This window comes from Malaclemys terrapin, chromosome 3 (assembly GCF_027887155.1).
Source record: "Malaclemys terrapin pileata isolate rMalTer1 chromosome 3, rMalTer1.hap1, whole genome shotgun sequence".
Lineage (NCBI taxonomy): Eukaryota > Metazoa > Chordata > Testudines > Emydidae > Malaclemys > Malaclemys terrapin.
In genome coordinates this window covers 16,591,106-16,608,975 of record NC_071507.1, presented here as the reverse complement: position 1 = coordinate 16,608,975, position 17,870 = coordinate 16,591,106, and the positions used below count along the sequence as shown (strand labels likewise).

Genomic DNA, 17,870 nt, shown 5'->3' with positions numbered 1-17,870 from the left:
ATTCTACTTCAACAGGTCAAGAAAGGTGAAGAAAGAAGGTAGAAGCAAGAGAGTCAGAAAAGGCCTAAAGGAAATCCTCAAATTATTTTAAGTACACAATACATGCATCTCTTTTGTGCTTTATATGTATTGCTGCTAGTGTTCTGAATTAGTGTAGTTAGGGCCAAGCTAACACTTACAACGACATTGCTGTTCTTCTCAGAAGCCATTTCTGTCTGTGATTAACTTGTTTCCATTAGTTTAGTGGCAGACATCTCAGTTTTATTCACAATATGCTATTGATATACTAGTGTCTTTGTATCTTTTCTGAGAAGCAAGATCTTTTATATGCTGATGGAATTTTATCCAGTGTGAGTGGTAGAACTGGAGTAGACCAATTGTGTGGCGGATTTGGAAGTAACTAATGCCAGTACACTGCTACCTCGATCCCGGTTTTCCTCCACCTCTTTTTTCCCATAAAATATTCATCCTTCCAACCCTTAGAGTTGAATTTTTATAACAGTTATAAAAATATTAAGCTAAAATACAAACTTGTGAGTTCCTTTGTAGTTCTGAATTATGGAATAGCTACATAACTAAATGGAATCAAATCGATAAAGCGCATAAACTGAAATGTTGTTTGTTTGTTATTCATTCTAACTGAATTAAGTGCTCATGAAGTGACACAGCAATAGCAGTGACCTGAAAAGGGTACAGTGCAGGCAGATTTGTGCACACTTCCCTACACAGCTCAGCATCTCAGTTCTGCCATGCAGTACCCTGCTGTGCTGGAGTGGGGCTAGGAGAATTAACAGCCATTGTGCTACACTACAAGATAGGTACTTTTGTGGACAAGCAGGGACTAGGATGCCATTTTCACTTGTGACCCAATCCAAGATCAAAACCCAGGTCTCCTCAGTCACCAACTCTTCCAATAGCATATTAATAAGAAAACTATCAGCTCCAGAAAGGTGTTTACACTTGCTCTATTTACACATGACAATAACATCAGGGCAAGTACTCTGCACAGGCAGCTGCCAGAAAATCCACATCCAGTAGCAGGAGGAACACAGGGTGAATGCTGACTATGGGTATGTCTACACTACCTGCTGGATCGGCGGGCAGCGATCGATCCAGCGGGGATCGATTTATCGCATCTAGTCTAGACGTGATAAATCGACCCTTGAGTGCTCTCCTGTCGACTCATGTACTCCACTGCCGTGAGAGGCGCAGGCAGAGTTGATGGGGGAGCGGCAGCAGTCAACTCACTGCAGTGAAGACACCACGGTAAGTCGAACTAAGTATGTCGACTTCAGCTACGTTATTCACATAGCTGAAGTTGCGTAACTTAGATCAATCCCCCACCCCAATGTAGACCAGGCCTATATTCTCCACCCACTCAAAACCTACAGACACCCCACTCTAAGGATTTCGGAGATAGGAACTGGGGAAGAAAATTGTGGGGCATGGACTAGGAATAAAAATGGGGTAAAGTGCAGAGTTGAGCCTGTTCTACTCTAAGGAAGTATCCATACAGATTCTAATTAGTTTTAAAAGAGATTTTGATGGAATAATGGGCAAAGGCTGCTTTTATAAAACCCTGTTTTAGGGCTCATTTCACTCAGTTCCTGAATTTGGCTAGCTTTTGTGAATATTTTTAAAGAGCTAAACTGATGATGTTCTTGTCAATTTCCTTTGCTCAAGAATCTTCTGAATGAGCCACAATGCTCTTTAATGTGTAGCTGGAATTGATCCATTCACATTTTAGTATAATTTATCTGCCAAAAATATCTTTTTAGGAAAGCAGCAAAAATGTCATGATATCCAGAGGCAAAAAAATGGTCTTCAGACAGTTTCACTGTGCTGTCTTACTGAATTTATCCTACATATGCACCAGGAAAGAAGATCCGAGACAGATCTGTAGGATGGTTGTTTGCTTCTCCCGACCTGTTTTTGGTTTTTTTGGCCTTGTCTTACAGCAACTACAATAAAGTAGACAGGTGCTGTAAAGTAGTTACAAAATAAATCAGGAGTCCAAGTCCCATTCTTCATTAAAATATCCTTGAGTGATTCCATCTTTAGAATGGGAGACATGATACAAGGGGTTAGATGCAAAAAGCATCAATACATCAGATATGACACTCCCCTCCACCCCACTCCAGAGCCTCAACTCATACTAAACAAATACTCAGATGATTAAAGGCCATCCTAAACTGGGCTAGCAGCATTGACCAAGTCAGGGCTTGAAAAAATGAATCAGACCCATTACCCATAACACTAAAGCTTCTAGCTTAAGGTAGAAGCAAAGGAGAAAGAAGATGGGTCCATATCAGCAATCTCCAGGGGAAATTCCTTGGTGAGACATTTCTAACCACTGTGTAGGGTGAGGGGATTTCTGCCAGGATTGTACTTGGACTCTGCTTGGGTAATCTAGCTTTCACTTCAGCTTCTGGCAAGTAGATGTCTGAAAAATGTGAACCTTCAATTGTCCCTCTCAAGCTTCTAGAAATGAGAAGCGCGCTCTTTCTCCCTCTATGTCCTCCCAGCTACTGTGAAGGTGAAAAGTCCTCTACTACCCAACCTCCTGGCTGCTGAGGGATGTAGGGGAAGAAATGAAAGATTTCTGCTACTTTACACCTTTCCGGTCTAGGCCTTTACTTTGCATTTTTTGTCATTCTTCCCCTCGAATAATTCTAATGCCACCTTCTACTAATGCTCATACTTTCCCCTAAGCACCAGCAGGAAACTGTTTCAGTGCTGCCTATAGGATTCCAAATATCAAGAGTGAAACCGACCAGAGTTCTGTGGATTTCACTCTGCCGCTCATAGCTTTGTGAGGCAGCAGCAGCAAAGACACAAACTTTATCTGCACACTCAGGAAGTCAGCCCTGCATCTACTTAAATCTGAAATAGGATCTTTGCAGTCAGAAGGGTTAGAAACATAGCCCCCCACATGCCTCAAGGAAGGTTTTCAACTTAATGCCAGTGATTAGATTTTTTTCAAACCTGGAATATTACAATATTTTTAGACTGTAAGCTCCTCAAAGCAGGGATTGTTTCTCTATTCTGTGGAAAGCTCTACGTCTACCATCAGTACTTACAACATAATGAAAAATAAATACAAGCAAAGTTAGGCATCTCATACAAGTTCAGAGATGGTTTTGCTTACAACTAATTGTGTACTGAACAGTAAAAACTTTAGGCTATAGCCATTAACTCATCATTGTCTCAGAATCTTGCACTAAGACTGGACAGCAAGAATCAGCCATCTGATCAGCTGCTGCCTCATTTCCCCAAATCCCTTATCAAGATCTAAGAGCCCCAGCCCCCTATGCACACTGGCCCCCTGACAGTCAGCTTCCAGTAACATTCAACTACCCTTCTGCTCACCACATGCCCCGAAGGGGTGCAGCTGCTAAAGCTCATTACTTGAGCAGTGAATCACAGGAAAGACTGCTAGAGAGGGCATGATAAAAGGAGGAGAAAGTACTTTTATGTATTATAGTAGAACCTCAGAGTTACAAGCACCTTGTTAATGGAGGTTGTTCATAACTCCGAAATGTTCGAAACTCTGAACAAAACGTTACAGTTGTTCTTTCAAAACTTGAAAACTGAACATTGACTTAATACAGCTTTGAAACTTTAATATGCAGAAGAAAAATGCTGCTTTTACCCATCTTAATTTAAATGAGACAAGCACAGAAACTGTTTACTAAAAAAAAAAAAAAAAAAAGGTAAGGAGTTTACATTTGCAGGGGTTCTCGAACTTCATTGCACCGTGAGCCCCTTCTGACACTAAAAATTACTACATGATCCCAGGAGAGGGGAGCAAAGCCTGAACCCATCTGAGTTCTGCTACCGTGGGTGGGCCAAAGCCCGAACCCCACTGCCCCGGGTTGAGGGACCAAAGCTGCTGCCCAGAACTGAAGTCCTCAGGCTTTGGCTTTGACCCTAGAAGGTGGGGCTTGGGCGTCTACCTCGGGCCCCCGCAAATCTAAGCCAGCCCCAGCGACCCCATTAAAATGCAACCTACTTTGGAGTCCTGACCCACAGTTTGAGAATCGCTGGTGTAGAGTGTTTGCTTTTTCTTTTTTTTGTCTCTGCGGCCTGATTGCATACTTCTAGTTCCAAATGAGGTGTGTGGTTGACTGATCAGTTTGTAACTCTGGTGTTTTTAACTCTGAGGTTCTACTGTATACAATTGAAAGACTACCCTGAATGCTTTAATCTGTTATAGGAAAAAACATTACCTTGATTTCAATGTTTCCCACTTTGGCAGTTGATCTTATAATTGGTCTTCCAACCAAAGCTGGAAAGATGTGTTCCGGAAAATTTGAGCCTGCATACCCACATTTCACAAACTGAAAAGAAAAAAGTGGAATAATTTGATTAGTTAATACATGCATCACATTTGTTTATTACATTAAAAACATTTTAGTCTTTAGGGGAAAATTTTCAAATGCAGGTAAGGAATTTAAGAAAATAAGTCATGTTGTATTAATTTAGATGTAATAAAGGGGCCAAAAGAGTTCAAGGTGTTAACGTGATCCTGACTGTTAACATTAAACAGTTTTAAACAAGGTTCGAGGTTTGGAATACAGTGACCTCAGCCTGCTGCGTTCCATGGCAAACAGATCATTAAAAATCCTTTTATTAAAGATACAGAGAAGAAGGAAAAACAGTAAAAGCATTTGAAATGTAAAGTATTAAATAGGGATCTCATTTTAACAACGTCGCTTGTTCCCTTTCCCTATAGCTTGAGAGTTTTTAGAAGGGGGAAAAAAAAAAAAAGAAGCCTCTTTGGTGGTAAAGAAGGTAACTACTGTCATTTTGGGGGAAAACAAAGATATTAGTTGAGATGGGCTGGAGTTATTATTGATGTTGTTGTTGTTAAAGCCCGATCCCATTTCTGAAGATGACAAAACAAAAAAACACACACAAAGGGGGCGGGGGGGAAGAATAGCAAAGAGAGAAAATGCTGCTTCTGTCTCTGGTGTTGACTCTCACATGCATCCTCACTGCTGTAAAAAGAGACACAGCACACAGACTTATTACTCACTCCGAGACCTGGCAAACTTATACCAGCAGAGGCCCATTTAGGGCATTGCTTTTAGCTACCTCTTTCTGGTCACAGGCTCACAGCAATGCTGCAAAACATGCAGTCTTGGCAAGCTAAGCCAAACTCTTCTTAGAGAGAAGGAAAAAGGAGCGAGAGATATGAAAGAGAAGAAATAAGGTAAGGAAGGAAAAAGACATATTGGGAGAGGTGGGAGAAAAGAATCTCACATCCCAGGTGGTGCTTGGGATGCGAGACTGGTGGGGGTAGTGATGTCATCTGGCCTGGTTTGGTCAGGACATCTTTCAGGAGTGGGATAAAGAAGGTCTGAGCTTTGAGGAGACAGTGGGGATGGTAGCCATGATGGTGAAGCTCACTCCAGTGACCAGTTGTTCTCCCCAAAGTCTCTTTCTTTAAGGACCAAAAGGCAGGGATGGCTGGAATAGACCATCGCCTCATTATTTTCTCCAACAATTAGGCCTAGTTTCCAATACACCAATTTTGGTTTACTGATTTCTGCTTCCACACTTTTCTTGTTTACCACGAATGATCTTAACATAGTCCTTGAGTAATATCAGTAGACCTTTTTGCTTGAACTACACCTCTACCCCTATATAACGCTGTCCTCAGGAGCCAAAAAAATCTTACCGCGTTATAGTTGAAACCACATTATATCGAACTTGCTTTGATCCACCAGAGTGCGCAGCCCCGCCCCCCAGAGCACTGCTTTACCGCGTTATATCCGAATTCGTGTTATATCGGGTCGCGTTATATCGGGGTAGAGGTGTAATTCAGTCTGTCCCACTTTTGCACCTTTTCCCACCAATATTTGTTGTCACAGGTTACTGTGACATCTAATGAACATACACTCACTGTTTACAATTGAGCTCACAATTAGGGTAAATTTGTAGGCCCAAATGTACATTTACAAGCCTCTGCCTAGAACTTCAATACTCATTTTAGATAGTTTTAAAAACTTTTTCTAAGCACATATCTGAAATTTTGAAGAGATACTAATACCTCCTGTTTCATTTGATAGAGATATGTGCGAGACTTCTGGCCTTAACTATACTGTATTTGGCTCACCTCCCCCACCATTCTGCAACTCTACATCGATCACCTTTCAGGGTGGTCCTCTGGCAGCAAGCAGCTTACTTCTCAAGCAGCTGGTCTGTCCTGCCCCATAGTTTGAGCTAATGGGGTGTGAATAGCAGTGCACAAGTGCTGTGCTGTAACTCCCAGGTGTGGATACTGCAGTTGCAAACTGAAAAGTTCTGCTGCAAACTCGGGACTCTTCAGTTTTGCACCCAGTGTCCACATAAGGGAGCAATAACACACCACTTTAGTGTGCATTGCTATTCACATCTCCTTAGTCCGAACTGCAGGGCAGTGCAGACAGGCCCTAAGAGTAATAAGGCATATTAATATATTTTAATATATTAAAATTATACTTAAAAAGCCATGTAACACTTGAAAGAACTGAATGTAAGTCTACATTTTCTAAGATGTGAGACATGCTACCCTGGGAAAGGGTGTTTTTTGTTTTATTTTGGGGTGGGGGGAGTGATTCGCAGACAGATTTCAAATTTTCAAAAAACAAAATGTCTCTAGCTGTTACGGTTGTGGAGAAACACTTGGATCACTTTTTGAAGGCTAACTGATGCAGTAATTTCTGCCTGAATTCTAAAGTGTGAACTGTCCTATTCATTTCAACTGATATTAACTCAAATACCAGTTCGAATACTTTAAATATCAACATTGCTCAAAGCATGCAAGAAAGGAGGGGAAATGTATTGTCAAGATATACACCAGTACTTCCCTGAGGGAAGAGGAGAAGTGGTGGTGCATGAAGATCTATATATTAAAAGGAACAGTAGGCCTTTAAAATTCTCGGGGGTGTTGGGGCAGGAAGTACATTTGGGGTTTTTTTTCCACCCAAAGGGAGGCTCGACTTTCACAAGTTTGGGAAATGTGGATATAAGTTAAGAACCTTAAATACAATGGCAAGAATTACAATTCATTTAATATGGCTCCGTACCTGCTGCACTTTTAATTAGCAAAATCAATTTGCATTCAGCATCAAAGGAAAAACATGATGAGGGCCACGTGTTCTCTCTGCCGGTGGAGCCAACTTTACATATTTGAGGGTTAGGAAATGTGTTCTTGAGCTTATCATCAACTCCTCTCCACAAGTCCCAACTCCTTTCCAAAGGTGAAAGGTCTCCTTCAGGAACATGGTATGAAATGGCAAGGCAAGGGCTCGTCAGTCCTTCTGCTTATTCTGAGGCTATCAATATCTAGGACTTACACAGAGCTTGTCTACACATGCAAGAGAGTGCTGCTCCTATTTATCACAGCAATTAATGGCCAACCATATTCTGAACAGGCTGAACAGGTTGGAGCCCAAAATCTTTTTGCCAATGCACTTATTTCACACACGAGTATCAGAGAGTCTGAAAAGCTATGAAGCCAGTCTAATTAATGGGGGAATAGAGCCTCACAAGCCTATTACCCCAATTTGATCAAACATGCACTTTAATACAAAAGTGCATGTGACCTCATATGCTTTTATATCAATTACATGAACAGAGGAGTACAACTGTCACATTTAAAGCATCGGGGAAGTTAATTTGCCTTAACACAGCTGAGGTCACTCAATTTGATCAAGTAGGGGTATAGATTACTTTGGGAATCTGTTGGGAGATGGAAACCTTATGGAGCAATGAAGTGCATTATCAAAAGTGCTGTCTGCAATATGCAGGTAGAAAGAAGTGCTTTCCCCATAACTTATTTCCATGCTTCTAAAGTTTTGGATGGCTGGAGTGTGCCCTGCTGCAGTGTTAAATGCCACTAAATGTCATTTTTGTTCACTAATGTCTTAGTTTTTTTATACACGTGCACAGTCTTCAGAAGCACCTTCAAGGCTGATATGTCTTAGTACACTGTGTGCCTGCAACACCTTATTCACAATCCTCCAGATTTTGCAGTGGTCAGCTGTAGGGAGCTTCTATGAAGGAGTCTATGTAAATTCTCACTTCCCAAAACACTCCATCAGAGCCTCTCATGGATTCCAGAAACTACACACAGCCACAAGCGGCTGCAGCAGCACTATACCAGTAAATCTGCCTATTGCTTTCCCCCCACCATCCATGCCAGTATTAAGCATACCTCTCAACCTTCAAATACACCAACACGAGAGACCTGCAAGCGTGATGGATGCCACGCTGGCCAAGCCTACGTATTGAAACAATGATCTCCAAAATCGAAAGCACGAGTCTTTACAGCTTGTGCGGGGGACAGGGCCAAGTTCTCAAGCTGTCACAAACACTCATTCTCTGCAGACTGGGCAGAGGATGATATACAACCCAGATACACCTACCAGGAGCGTGACAAAAGTTAAATGTGCAATAAATGAGTGAAAGGTGCGTTTTGGTGATTCACACATTTACAATCTACAAATTATCATAGTTTAAGTTCTACAATACTGTTTTAAAGTGGTCTTTTCACAGAGCAAATCACACACAACCATACCTCCACACAGATCAGCAGCAAGATTTGAACTGCTGCACCTTGAGAGCTCCAGCTTCGGTCCTTACTATTTGAACTACAGGAGTAACTGCCAGTCCCTTTCTAGATCAGCCTGGAGAAGGACTTAACATACACCATCCTAGAGGGTTACACAACTATTTACTAGTCAGCCGCAGAATACTGGTGATCAGGAATCCTGGGGTCAATCCCTGGCTCCGGAAGAAGAGTGGGGTTTATAGTGGGTGGAAATAATACAGCTAAACTGGTTTAGTCACTCTGAAAGGCAGTGTAGTACAGTGGATAAGAGCAAGGATTGTCACATTAGAAACCTGCGTTCACAGTGCCTTTGCACAAGCCTTCTGCTTAACCTATTTAAAAACAGGGGGAAGGGAATTTTCAGCAGCTTCTCTCCCCCCCCCCATTTTCTGGATTGGGGTTCAAGGCCCCCTTGGTTAATAATAAGTTTAGCAAGTCTCATAGGAATTTAAATAGCATTTAGATGAGACCTGAACTCCTGGTCTCCTCTTTCCCAATTCAGGGAACGTAGGCTACAGGAGGATCTGGTGAATGAGGGAGGTCAGCCTTTTTTTTTTATTATTTATTTTTTTAAATAATTCCTAGAAGTTAATGATGAGATTCATATAGCAGCACCATTTGCATCATCAAATTAAAATTCAGCGGCTTCAGACGACTGAACATATTTGACGCTATGGCTACGAAGTTATAACACTTTATGTACAATAGCTGATATTCTAAGAGTCAGCACAAGGAGTAACAATGTCGCCACAGACAAGGGCCCAGAGTGTTTTTGATTTCTTGCTAAAGGAGTAAAAACAAAAAGTGAGACACTCGCCAGCAAAAGATAAAATAAAATCCCAACCACACCGATTTTTCAGCAGCTTATTACAAACTTTCCAGAACTTCAAACTATACAACCAATACACTCAAAAATCTGTAATTAGTCAAGGATAACCCATTTTTCATTTTACTAAAAAACTCAAAGACCCCAGATATTTGCCGTTCTTTCCACTGGCAAACAAACTCCCTAATGCAACCAAAATTGAAGTGTATGTTCCTTGGGGCAGTTATCGAATTCCAAGTTCAGCACAACTAAGCATACTGTAAATGTTTAACAGCAGCAACATTTAAATGCAACATCGCATCTTACAAAATAGTGAAGAACTATTCATAGAAAAACATCTTTGCAAGAAGTACATGTTGTATATTATAATACACAGAACAAATGTCTATTGTACATATACTTACAAGTGTGTTTTAAGAATAGTTACTTAGTTTGCCTGGTGCATGCAAGAATCCAGTGTATCAGAAATAATTTTACCATATATAGTTTCCTCCTCTTAGCATTGTGGTTCAAATTGGTGCTCTCACTTCCCACTGAGTCATCAAGTGGTAAGAACATGCAGTGTATAAATATTCTTTCAAATAAAAATAAATACACAGGCTACATCTGCTCACAAACCTGTCTTGAGACCACTTTTATATTGAACAATCTTGTATCTCATCAAGTCTCAATGTTAAGGTAGTTTAAAGTAGTATAAACCTCTCGGACAAAAGAATTTTAAAAATATAATTAGGACAACACTCCAGGCCTAAAGTAACTTACTATTTGTTCTTTAAAAAAAAAAAAAAATCATAAAATCTAGAATGTCTGAGGTGGATGATAAGATCCTGCTGCTAACCTTATTAAAAGTCCTCCTACATTACATGGGTTGTGAAAACACATTTTTAAATTAGTTTTTCTTAAAGACAGATTGCAATAAGATCCACAATAATCAGATAGTACAGTAAGCATTACAAGAACTGCAGGTTTCCAATCAACTTATACAAGATTTTTAAAGAAAATTAAAGCATTTTGGCTACAATTGCTAAGGTAGTTCATATACAACATTTTATGTTATATTTCTGGAATTTAACTACAGGCCAGTCAGCCTCACTTCAGTCCCTGGAAAAATCATGGAGTAGGTCCTCAAGGAATCAATTCTGAAGCACTTAGAGGAGAGGAAAGTGATCAGGAACAGTCAGCATGGATTCACCAAGGGCAAGTCATGCCTGACTAACCTAATTGCCTTCTTTGATGAGATAACTGGCTCTGTGGATGAGGGGAAAGCAGTGGATGTGCTATTCCTTGACTTTAGCAAAGCTTTTGATACAGTCTCCCACAGTATTCTTGCCAGAAAGTTAAAGAAGTATGGGCTGGATGAATGGACTATAAGGTGGATAGAAAGCTGGCTAGATCGTCGAGCTCAACGGGTAGTGATCAATGGCTCCATGTCTAGTTGGCAGCCAATATCAAGCGGAGTGTCCCAAGGGTCGGTCCTGGGGCCGGTTTTGTTCAATATCTTCATTAATGATCTGGAGGATGGCGTGGACTGCACCCTCAGCAAGTTTGCAGATGACACTAAACTGGGAGGAGTGGTAGATACGCTCGAGGGTAGGGATAGGATACAGAGGGACCTAGACAAATTGGAGGATTGGGCCAAAAGAAATCTGACGAGGTTCAACAAGGACAAGTGCAGAGTCCTGCACTTAGGACGGAAGAATCCCATGCACTGCTACAAACTAGGGACTGAGTGGCTAGGCAGCAGTTCTGCAGGAAAAGACCTAAGGGTTACAGTGGACGAGAAGCTGGATATGAGTCGACAGTGTACCCTTTTTGCCAAGAAGGCTAACGGCAATTTGGGCTGTATAAGTAGGGGCATTGCCAGCAGATCAAGGGACATAATCATTCCCTTCTATTCAACATTGGTGAGGCCTCATCTGGAGTACTGGGTCCAGTTTTGGGCCCCACACTACAAGAAGGATGTGGAAAAATTGGAAAGAGTCCAGCGGAGGGCAACAAAAATGATTAGGGGGCTGGAGCAATTGACTTATGAGGAGAGGCTGAGGGAACTAGGATTGTTTAGTCTGCAGAAGAGAAGAATGAGGGAGGATTTGATTGCTGCTTTCAACTACCTGAAAGGGGGTTCCAAAGAGGATGGATCTAGACTGTTCTCAGTGGTGCCAGATGACAGAACAAGGAGTAATGGTCTCAAGTTGCAGTGGGGGAGGTTTAGGTTGGATATTAGGAAAAACTTTTTCACTGGGAGAGTGGTGAAGCACTGGAATGGGTTACCTAAGGAGGTGGTGGAATCTCCTTCCTTAGAGGTTTTTAAGGACAAACTTGACAAAGCCCTGAATGGGATGATTTAGTTGGGGATTGGTCCTGCTTTGAGCAGGGGGTTGGACTAGATGACCTCCTGAGGTCCCTTCCAACCCTGATATTCTATGATTCTCTGAATGCTAATCATGGTGTATTCAGTCACCTTATCATGAAAATATTTTATTAAAAATAATTCTAAAATAAGGCAGCGTTGTCTATCATAGAATAACATTTACTATTACAATATTGACTTGATAATGAAAATTTATGGCTTTAACTCAATTTGTGGCTCAATTTATTCTTCTCAAAAACTGGTTTTTTCTTATGTTGAAAAATCATTTTTCTGAGATAATTTAGGTTACAGACCTAAATGACATCAAGTAATTATTCCCCTAACCTGCTAAAATTAAGCATGTTTCTAGGACTACTTACGTGTTAAAATTAAGCATTTGCCCAAAGGCCTGTCTACACCCAAAAATTATACCAGTATAGTCAGTACAAAGCTGTTTTACGCTGGTACATCTGTTCCCATATAGAAAGGGGAGGGGAATAAGCAGCACTTGTATAACTGTGTCCACACGAGGAATTCTATGGATAGTTACTTCAGTTTACCAAAATCAATCACATCCCTAAACAAAATAGTTACACTGGTACAAAACCTGTGTGTAGACCAGGCCTAAGTGACTGAAGTTTGGACCAAAAACAAAAGCAGTTCTTGTACTGCATACTTGAAATGAACTATAGTAGAAGTAAGTCATGGTCATTGTCTCCATAATTAACATATTCTAACAAATTTACAAAGAAACATACTTACACCACAATAAAGAGAGATACTGAGAGCATCTAAAACTCCCATTGAAATCAACCTCTCGGGATCAGGCCCTCAAGAGCTTTAAGGGCTTATAAAGATAACCTGCAAAGCATTTTTTTGTATGATGTATAGAGATGACCTAAAGGTTTTAGGCCCTGCCATTCCAAAAAAACAATTTTTTAACTTTTGAAATGTTGGAATTGTCAAAGCTGGCCTATTTCCCTAATTTTCCTGGAGCACTTTCTTAGAGGTTTCAGATATTTATTGTGAGAGATCATGTTTTAATTCACATGGCAGGATGTTGAAACTTTTAACGAAGATATCCTTTGTCTCAAATGCTCGTTAGACTTTGGCGTTAAGTGGGTGTTAAGACTTTCTTTTTTGTAACAGTCATTTCCTTCCCAATTGCTAGACTCAAAAGCTCCTGTCTCTTGCTGATGTCAGTTTCACTAGTTCAAAGTCCATTTTGGTCAATTTCACAATCATAGGATTTTTAAAAACAAAAATGTCATTATTTCAGCTATTTCATGGTGTTGTAATTTTAGGGGTCCTGACCCATAAAGGAGTTTTTTTTTTTTGGGGGGGGGGGGGGGGGGAGGCACAAGGTCATTGTAGGGGAGGTTGTGGTACTGCTACCTTTACTTCTGTGCTCCGGCTGGCGGCTGCACTGCCTTCAGAGTTGGGCAGCTGGAGAGCGGCGGCTGCTAGCCAGGAGCTCAGCTCTGAAGGCAGAGCTGTCACCAGCAGCAGCACAACAGGAAGCACAGTATGGCATGGTACTGCCACCCTTACTTCTGCACTGCTGCTGGCAGGACACTGCCTTCAGAGCTGGGCGCCCGGCTAACAGCCGCTGCTCTCCAGCCACCCAGATCTGAAGGCAGCTCAGAAGCAAGGGTGGCAATACTGTGACCCTCCTAAAATAACTTTGTGACCCTCCTGCAACTCCCTTTTTGGTCAGGACCCTCAATTTGAGAAATGTCTCCCCTGTGAAATCCGTATAGTATAGAGTAAAAGCACACAAAAGACCAGATTTCACGGCCTGTAATGCGTTTTTCATAGCCGTGAATTTGGTAGGGCTCTAAATATCATCAACCAACACAGCGGTAAAGATGCTAAACAGTATTTACATTAGGTGTTAAAGACTGTTTCAAGTGATGTTGGCTCACTTGAGTTACCTGATCTGTTTTTAAAGAGCACCTCTTTTCCTAGAGCTTGTCTACACTTACAGCGCTGCACTGCTCTAGCACTTAGTGAAGACACTACGTACACCGATGGGACAGCTTCTCCTGTCAACACAGGTGCTCCACTTCCCTGAGAGGCGGTAGCTATGTCGACAGGGGAAGCCCTCCAGTCAACATAGGACCATCTACACTGAGAGTTGGGTCAATATAAACTGCGTTGCTCAGGGGTGTGAGTTTTCCATATGTTTGTAGTGTAGACCAGGGCCTCATCTTGACAGGTTCAGAAAGTCTTCCCAGGTAGACAAAAACTGAATTTCTAATGAGAGGGAGAAAACCAAAGCCCCACAACCTTTCAGGCCTTCTTTACCAAAAAAGGGAAAAGAGGAGAGAAACCCAATTTTTGGCCCTCTGCAGTTCGCAGCTCTAAGTCTGCAACTAAAAGTTTTAAAGAGTTACTCTGTGTTTTAGTGATCTAGAGAGACAAGGTGCATGAGGTAATAGCTTTGATTGGACCAACTTCTGCTGCTGACAGACAAGCTTTCAAGCTCCACAGAGCTCTTCTGGTCTGGGAAAGTTGCTAAGGGTTGCCTATGCTTAGGTGCTGCAGCGACACAGCTTCACCGTTGCCGCTGTAGTGCTTAGTGAAGACGCTATCCATGCCAAGGGGAGAGGTTCTCCGTTGGCGTAGTAAGTACTCCATCTCCTGCAGAGGCGGTAGCTATGTTTAGGGGAGAAGCCCTGGGGTTGACCTAGCACTGTCTACACCGGGAGTTAAGTCAGTACAACTACATTGCTCCACACCCCTGAGTGACAGTTATATCGACATAACTTTGTAGTGTAGACCAGGGCTCAGAGTATCACAGCTAAACACAAGATGGAACAGACTGTTTGGCAGACGTAGTTAATACATATTTCAAGGGACCATTCGAGGTGAAATGACCTGTTTCCTCCCTATGACTAGAGGGGTGTTAAGGAAGGGGAGAGATTGTTAGTGGGTTATAGATTGTTGTAATAAGGCATAAATCCAGTGGTCTGATCTACACTATAGAATCAGGTTGACGCAAGGCAGCTTACATTGACCTAACTACGTAAGTATCTACACTAAAATTTTGCTCCCGCTGACGTAACTCACCAACTACACCAACATAGGGCTTGTCTACACATAAAGCCACTGCAGTGCTTCTGGCGTACACGGTGTTTAAGCATTGGCCTGCTAAACCCAGGGTTGTGAGTTCAATCCTTGAGGGGGCCATTTAGGGATTTAGGGCAAAAATCTGTCTGGGGATTGGTCCTGCTTTGAGCAGGAGGTTGGACTAGATGACCTCCTGAGGTCCCTTCCAACCCTGATATTCTATGAACAGGAGAGAGCTCTCCTGTCAGCATAATAAAACCACCTCCACGAGAGGTGGTAGCTATGTTGGCGGGAGAAGATTTCCTGCCAACATAGCGCTATCCACACTAGCACTTACGTCGGTGTAACTTATGTCACTCGGAGTTGGGGGATTATTCACACCCCTGTGCGACATAAATTATGCTGACATAAGTGGTAGTGTAGGCATAGCTTAGGCCTTGTCTGCACTATACAAGTTTTGTCATCAAAAGTCAGATTGCATCAACAAAGCGGTGAAAGTGTACACACAACAATGCTTCTCCCACCGATTTAATTCTCCTGCTTTGCTGACATAAAGCCACCTTGACAAGCGGCATAGAGCTTTTTGCAACAAAGCTGGAGTGATGCTGTGTCATTATAGACAGTGCACTTGCTCCTGTCCCCCTAAGTGGCCTCCAGGTGGTGTCCCACAATGCTCATCATGACGGCACTGGTAAGCAGTTTCTCCTCTGCTGCCCTGCAGCCAGGTACACAGGCATGCACCCTCCCCCCCCCGCCCTTTAAAGCCCCAGGAATTTTTGAAATTCCATTTCCTGTTTGCTCTGTGTGGACAACCCACATCATATTTTCCTAGCTGACCATGTCAGCTTTCATGCTCCCACCTGGAGTACACCAGAGTTGCTGGATTTGTTGGGTGTGTGGGGAGAGGAGGCTATGCAGTTGCAGTTCCGATCTAGCCATAGTAACTTTGACACCTACGAGCACATTGCTTGTGGTATAGATGAGATGGGGCACAAAAGGGACATGCAGCAGTGCCATGACACATACATACAAGCGATGTAATTACTGCAGCAGTTGTATGCCCATGTAAATTAGGTCGACTTAATTTTGTAGCATAGACATGACCAGTGTCTCTATTCAGTCTGTGATTTTTAGCGTCTAGCAAAGTTATGAACTTAAGCTCCCAGGCTCATCTTTTGAAAGCGTTGTGCAGGTTTCCTTTGAGGATAAGGACTGACAGAGTGATCACTTTGTGAAAAGTGTTTAGCCATAATGATATGCTGTTTTTGTCTTTTATCATTTTCTTGTAAGAGTTCATTAGAGAGCATAGTGATTGTCTGGTTCTACCCACACTTACAGTTTAGTGAGCTAGAGTCATTTAATATAAACCAACCTCTGTTTTCTGCCCTCATCACTGAACAGAATTTTTTGAAGACACTCCAAGAAGATAGGCTAGCCTGCATGCTAAAATAAACAATGCAGGAGCATTAATATAATTATCAATATTAGAGGCTACTTTAGCCTACAGCCAAATTTTTTTTATTAGTTTCCAATACCTCATTCTGCCTGTAAAAGCACAACTCTCAGTAAGAAAACCTTTCAACTCTAAATATTCTCATTCTCTTTATCCTCTTTTTATACACAGTATATTTAATATTATACACAGACACACCAAGAAATGCTAACAATAGTCAATTTAAGCCGATGAGAGAAGTGAGCTACTGGGCTTAGTGGACAAGCATCCACATTATCCCAAAGCAGCACAAGGAGCACTGATGTGCTCCCAAGGGTGGAGAGGCCCAGAGCACTGAGTTACCCTGTTGTTCTTAGGCTGCATCTATACTGTAAAAAACGTTCAGACAGGTAGTTTGCCCCCTGCTTATGGTGGCAGCAGTAGAAGCTACAGCACAGACGGGGGCAGAAGCCCTTTCACCATCTCAGCAGGATGAGTGGTTAGAACTGCCCAGCTCCCGCTGCACTGGTGGTAGTCTAGGGAGCTGCTCCAGCTCCATGTTACAGACCTTTTTGTGCTTTGGTATGGGATGCCAGGGCAGGTGGTGGGCTGGTGCTGGAAGGGGAAAGGGATCCCGTCTAGGGGAGCTCTCAGGCAGTGGGGAGGGAAAGGTCCACAGAGGTGAGACATTGGGGAGTTCTGGGGCAGTGGGGGATTTCCATGGGGATGGGTTGTGGTCCTTTAGGGCAGTGGGATGGGAGAAAATCCACATGGGCAGGATGCAGAACTCTAGTGCAATAGGAGGGTTTAATCTATGGGGCAGGTTGTGGAGTTGGAGGCAGGCCGGTGCCGGGAGGGGGGAAGGAGATCCTGCCCGTGGGGGAGGGGAGCAGGCCGGTGCGGGAGGAGGAAGGAGATCCTGCCCGAGGGGGGAAGGGGGCAGGCCGGTGGCGGGAGGAGAGGCAGGCCGGTGCCGGGATGAAGATCCCGTAGGGCCAGGCAGGCAGGCCGGGAGGGGGGAAAGATCCCAGCAGGGTGGGAGGGGCGGGCGGCAGGCCAGGAAGGAAGGAAGGAAGGAAGGAAATCCCAGTGGGGGAGCAGTGAGGGGAAGGGGATCCTGCCCCGAGGTCCTATTGACAATTCCAGGGGAAGTGGGCGGGCAGCAGGCCGGGGGAAGAGGACGATCCCGGCGGCTAGACGGTGCTAGGAAGAGGGGCATCCCACTCGGGGAGGAGAGGAAGGAGATCCCGGCTGGGGGAGGCGGGCGGCGGGCCCGGGCCCGGAGGGGATCTCGCCCGGCGAGGTGTCTCTCAAGCGGCCCCTTCCCCGCTCCGCCCGCCCGCCCGCAGCGAGCTGTGCCGAGTGACAGGCGCTGGGGCGGCCGGGCAGCGCCCCGCTCCCGGGCAGCGCCCCCCCGCTGCCGGCGCCCCGGGGGGCTGGGCCGGTCGCTGCCCCTGGAGCCCGCGAGGGGCCGGAGCCCGGTGCCCGGCCTGGCCGCTCACCCCGGTGCCGTTGTCGCACACCACCACCTTCCTGCCCAGCGCGTCCATGCTCCGCTCCGCGTGCGTCACCCGCAGCCGCCCGCCGTCTG

The 17,870-nt window shown here is 43.7% G+C and overlaps 1 protein-coding gene across 1 annotated transcript in view; it reads right to left on the bottom strand.

The window, feature by feature from the left end:
- Window positions 1–17,866, bottom strand: part of ACTR2 (actin related protein 2) — a 45,266-nt gene extending 27,400 nt beyond the window's left edge. Inside the window, exons 1-2 of the mRNA XM_054021961.1 lie at window positions 17,782–17,866; window positions 4,230–4,340 (exon numbers count right to left, since the gene is read on the bottom strand). Of these exons, the coding sequence (XP_053877936.1) occupies window positions 4,230–4,340; window positions 17,782–17,829 (159 nt within the window). The 5' untranslated portion in view covers window positions 17,830–17,866. The remainder of the gene's footprint in view (window positions 1–4,229; window positions 4,341–17,781) is intronic.
- Window positions 17,867–17,870: the final 4 nt, after the last annotated feature.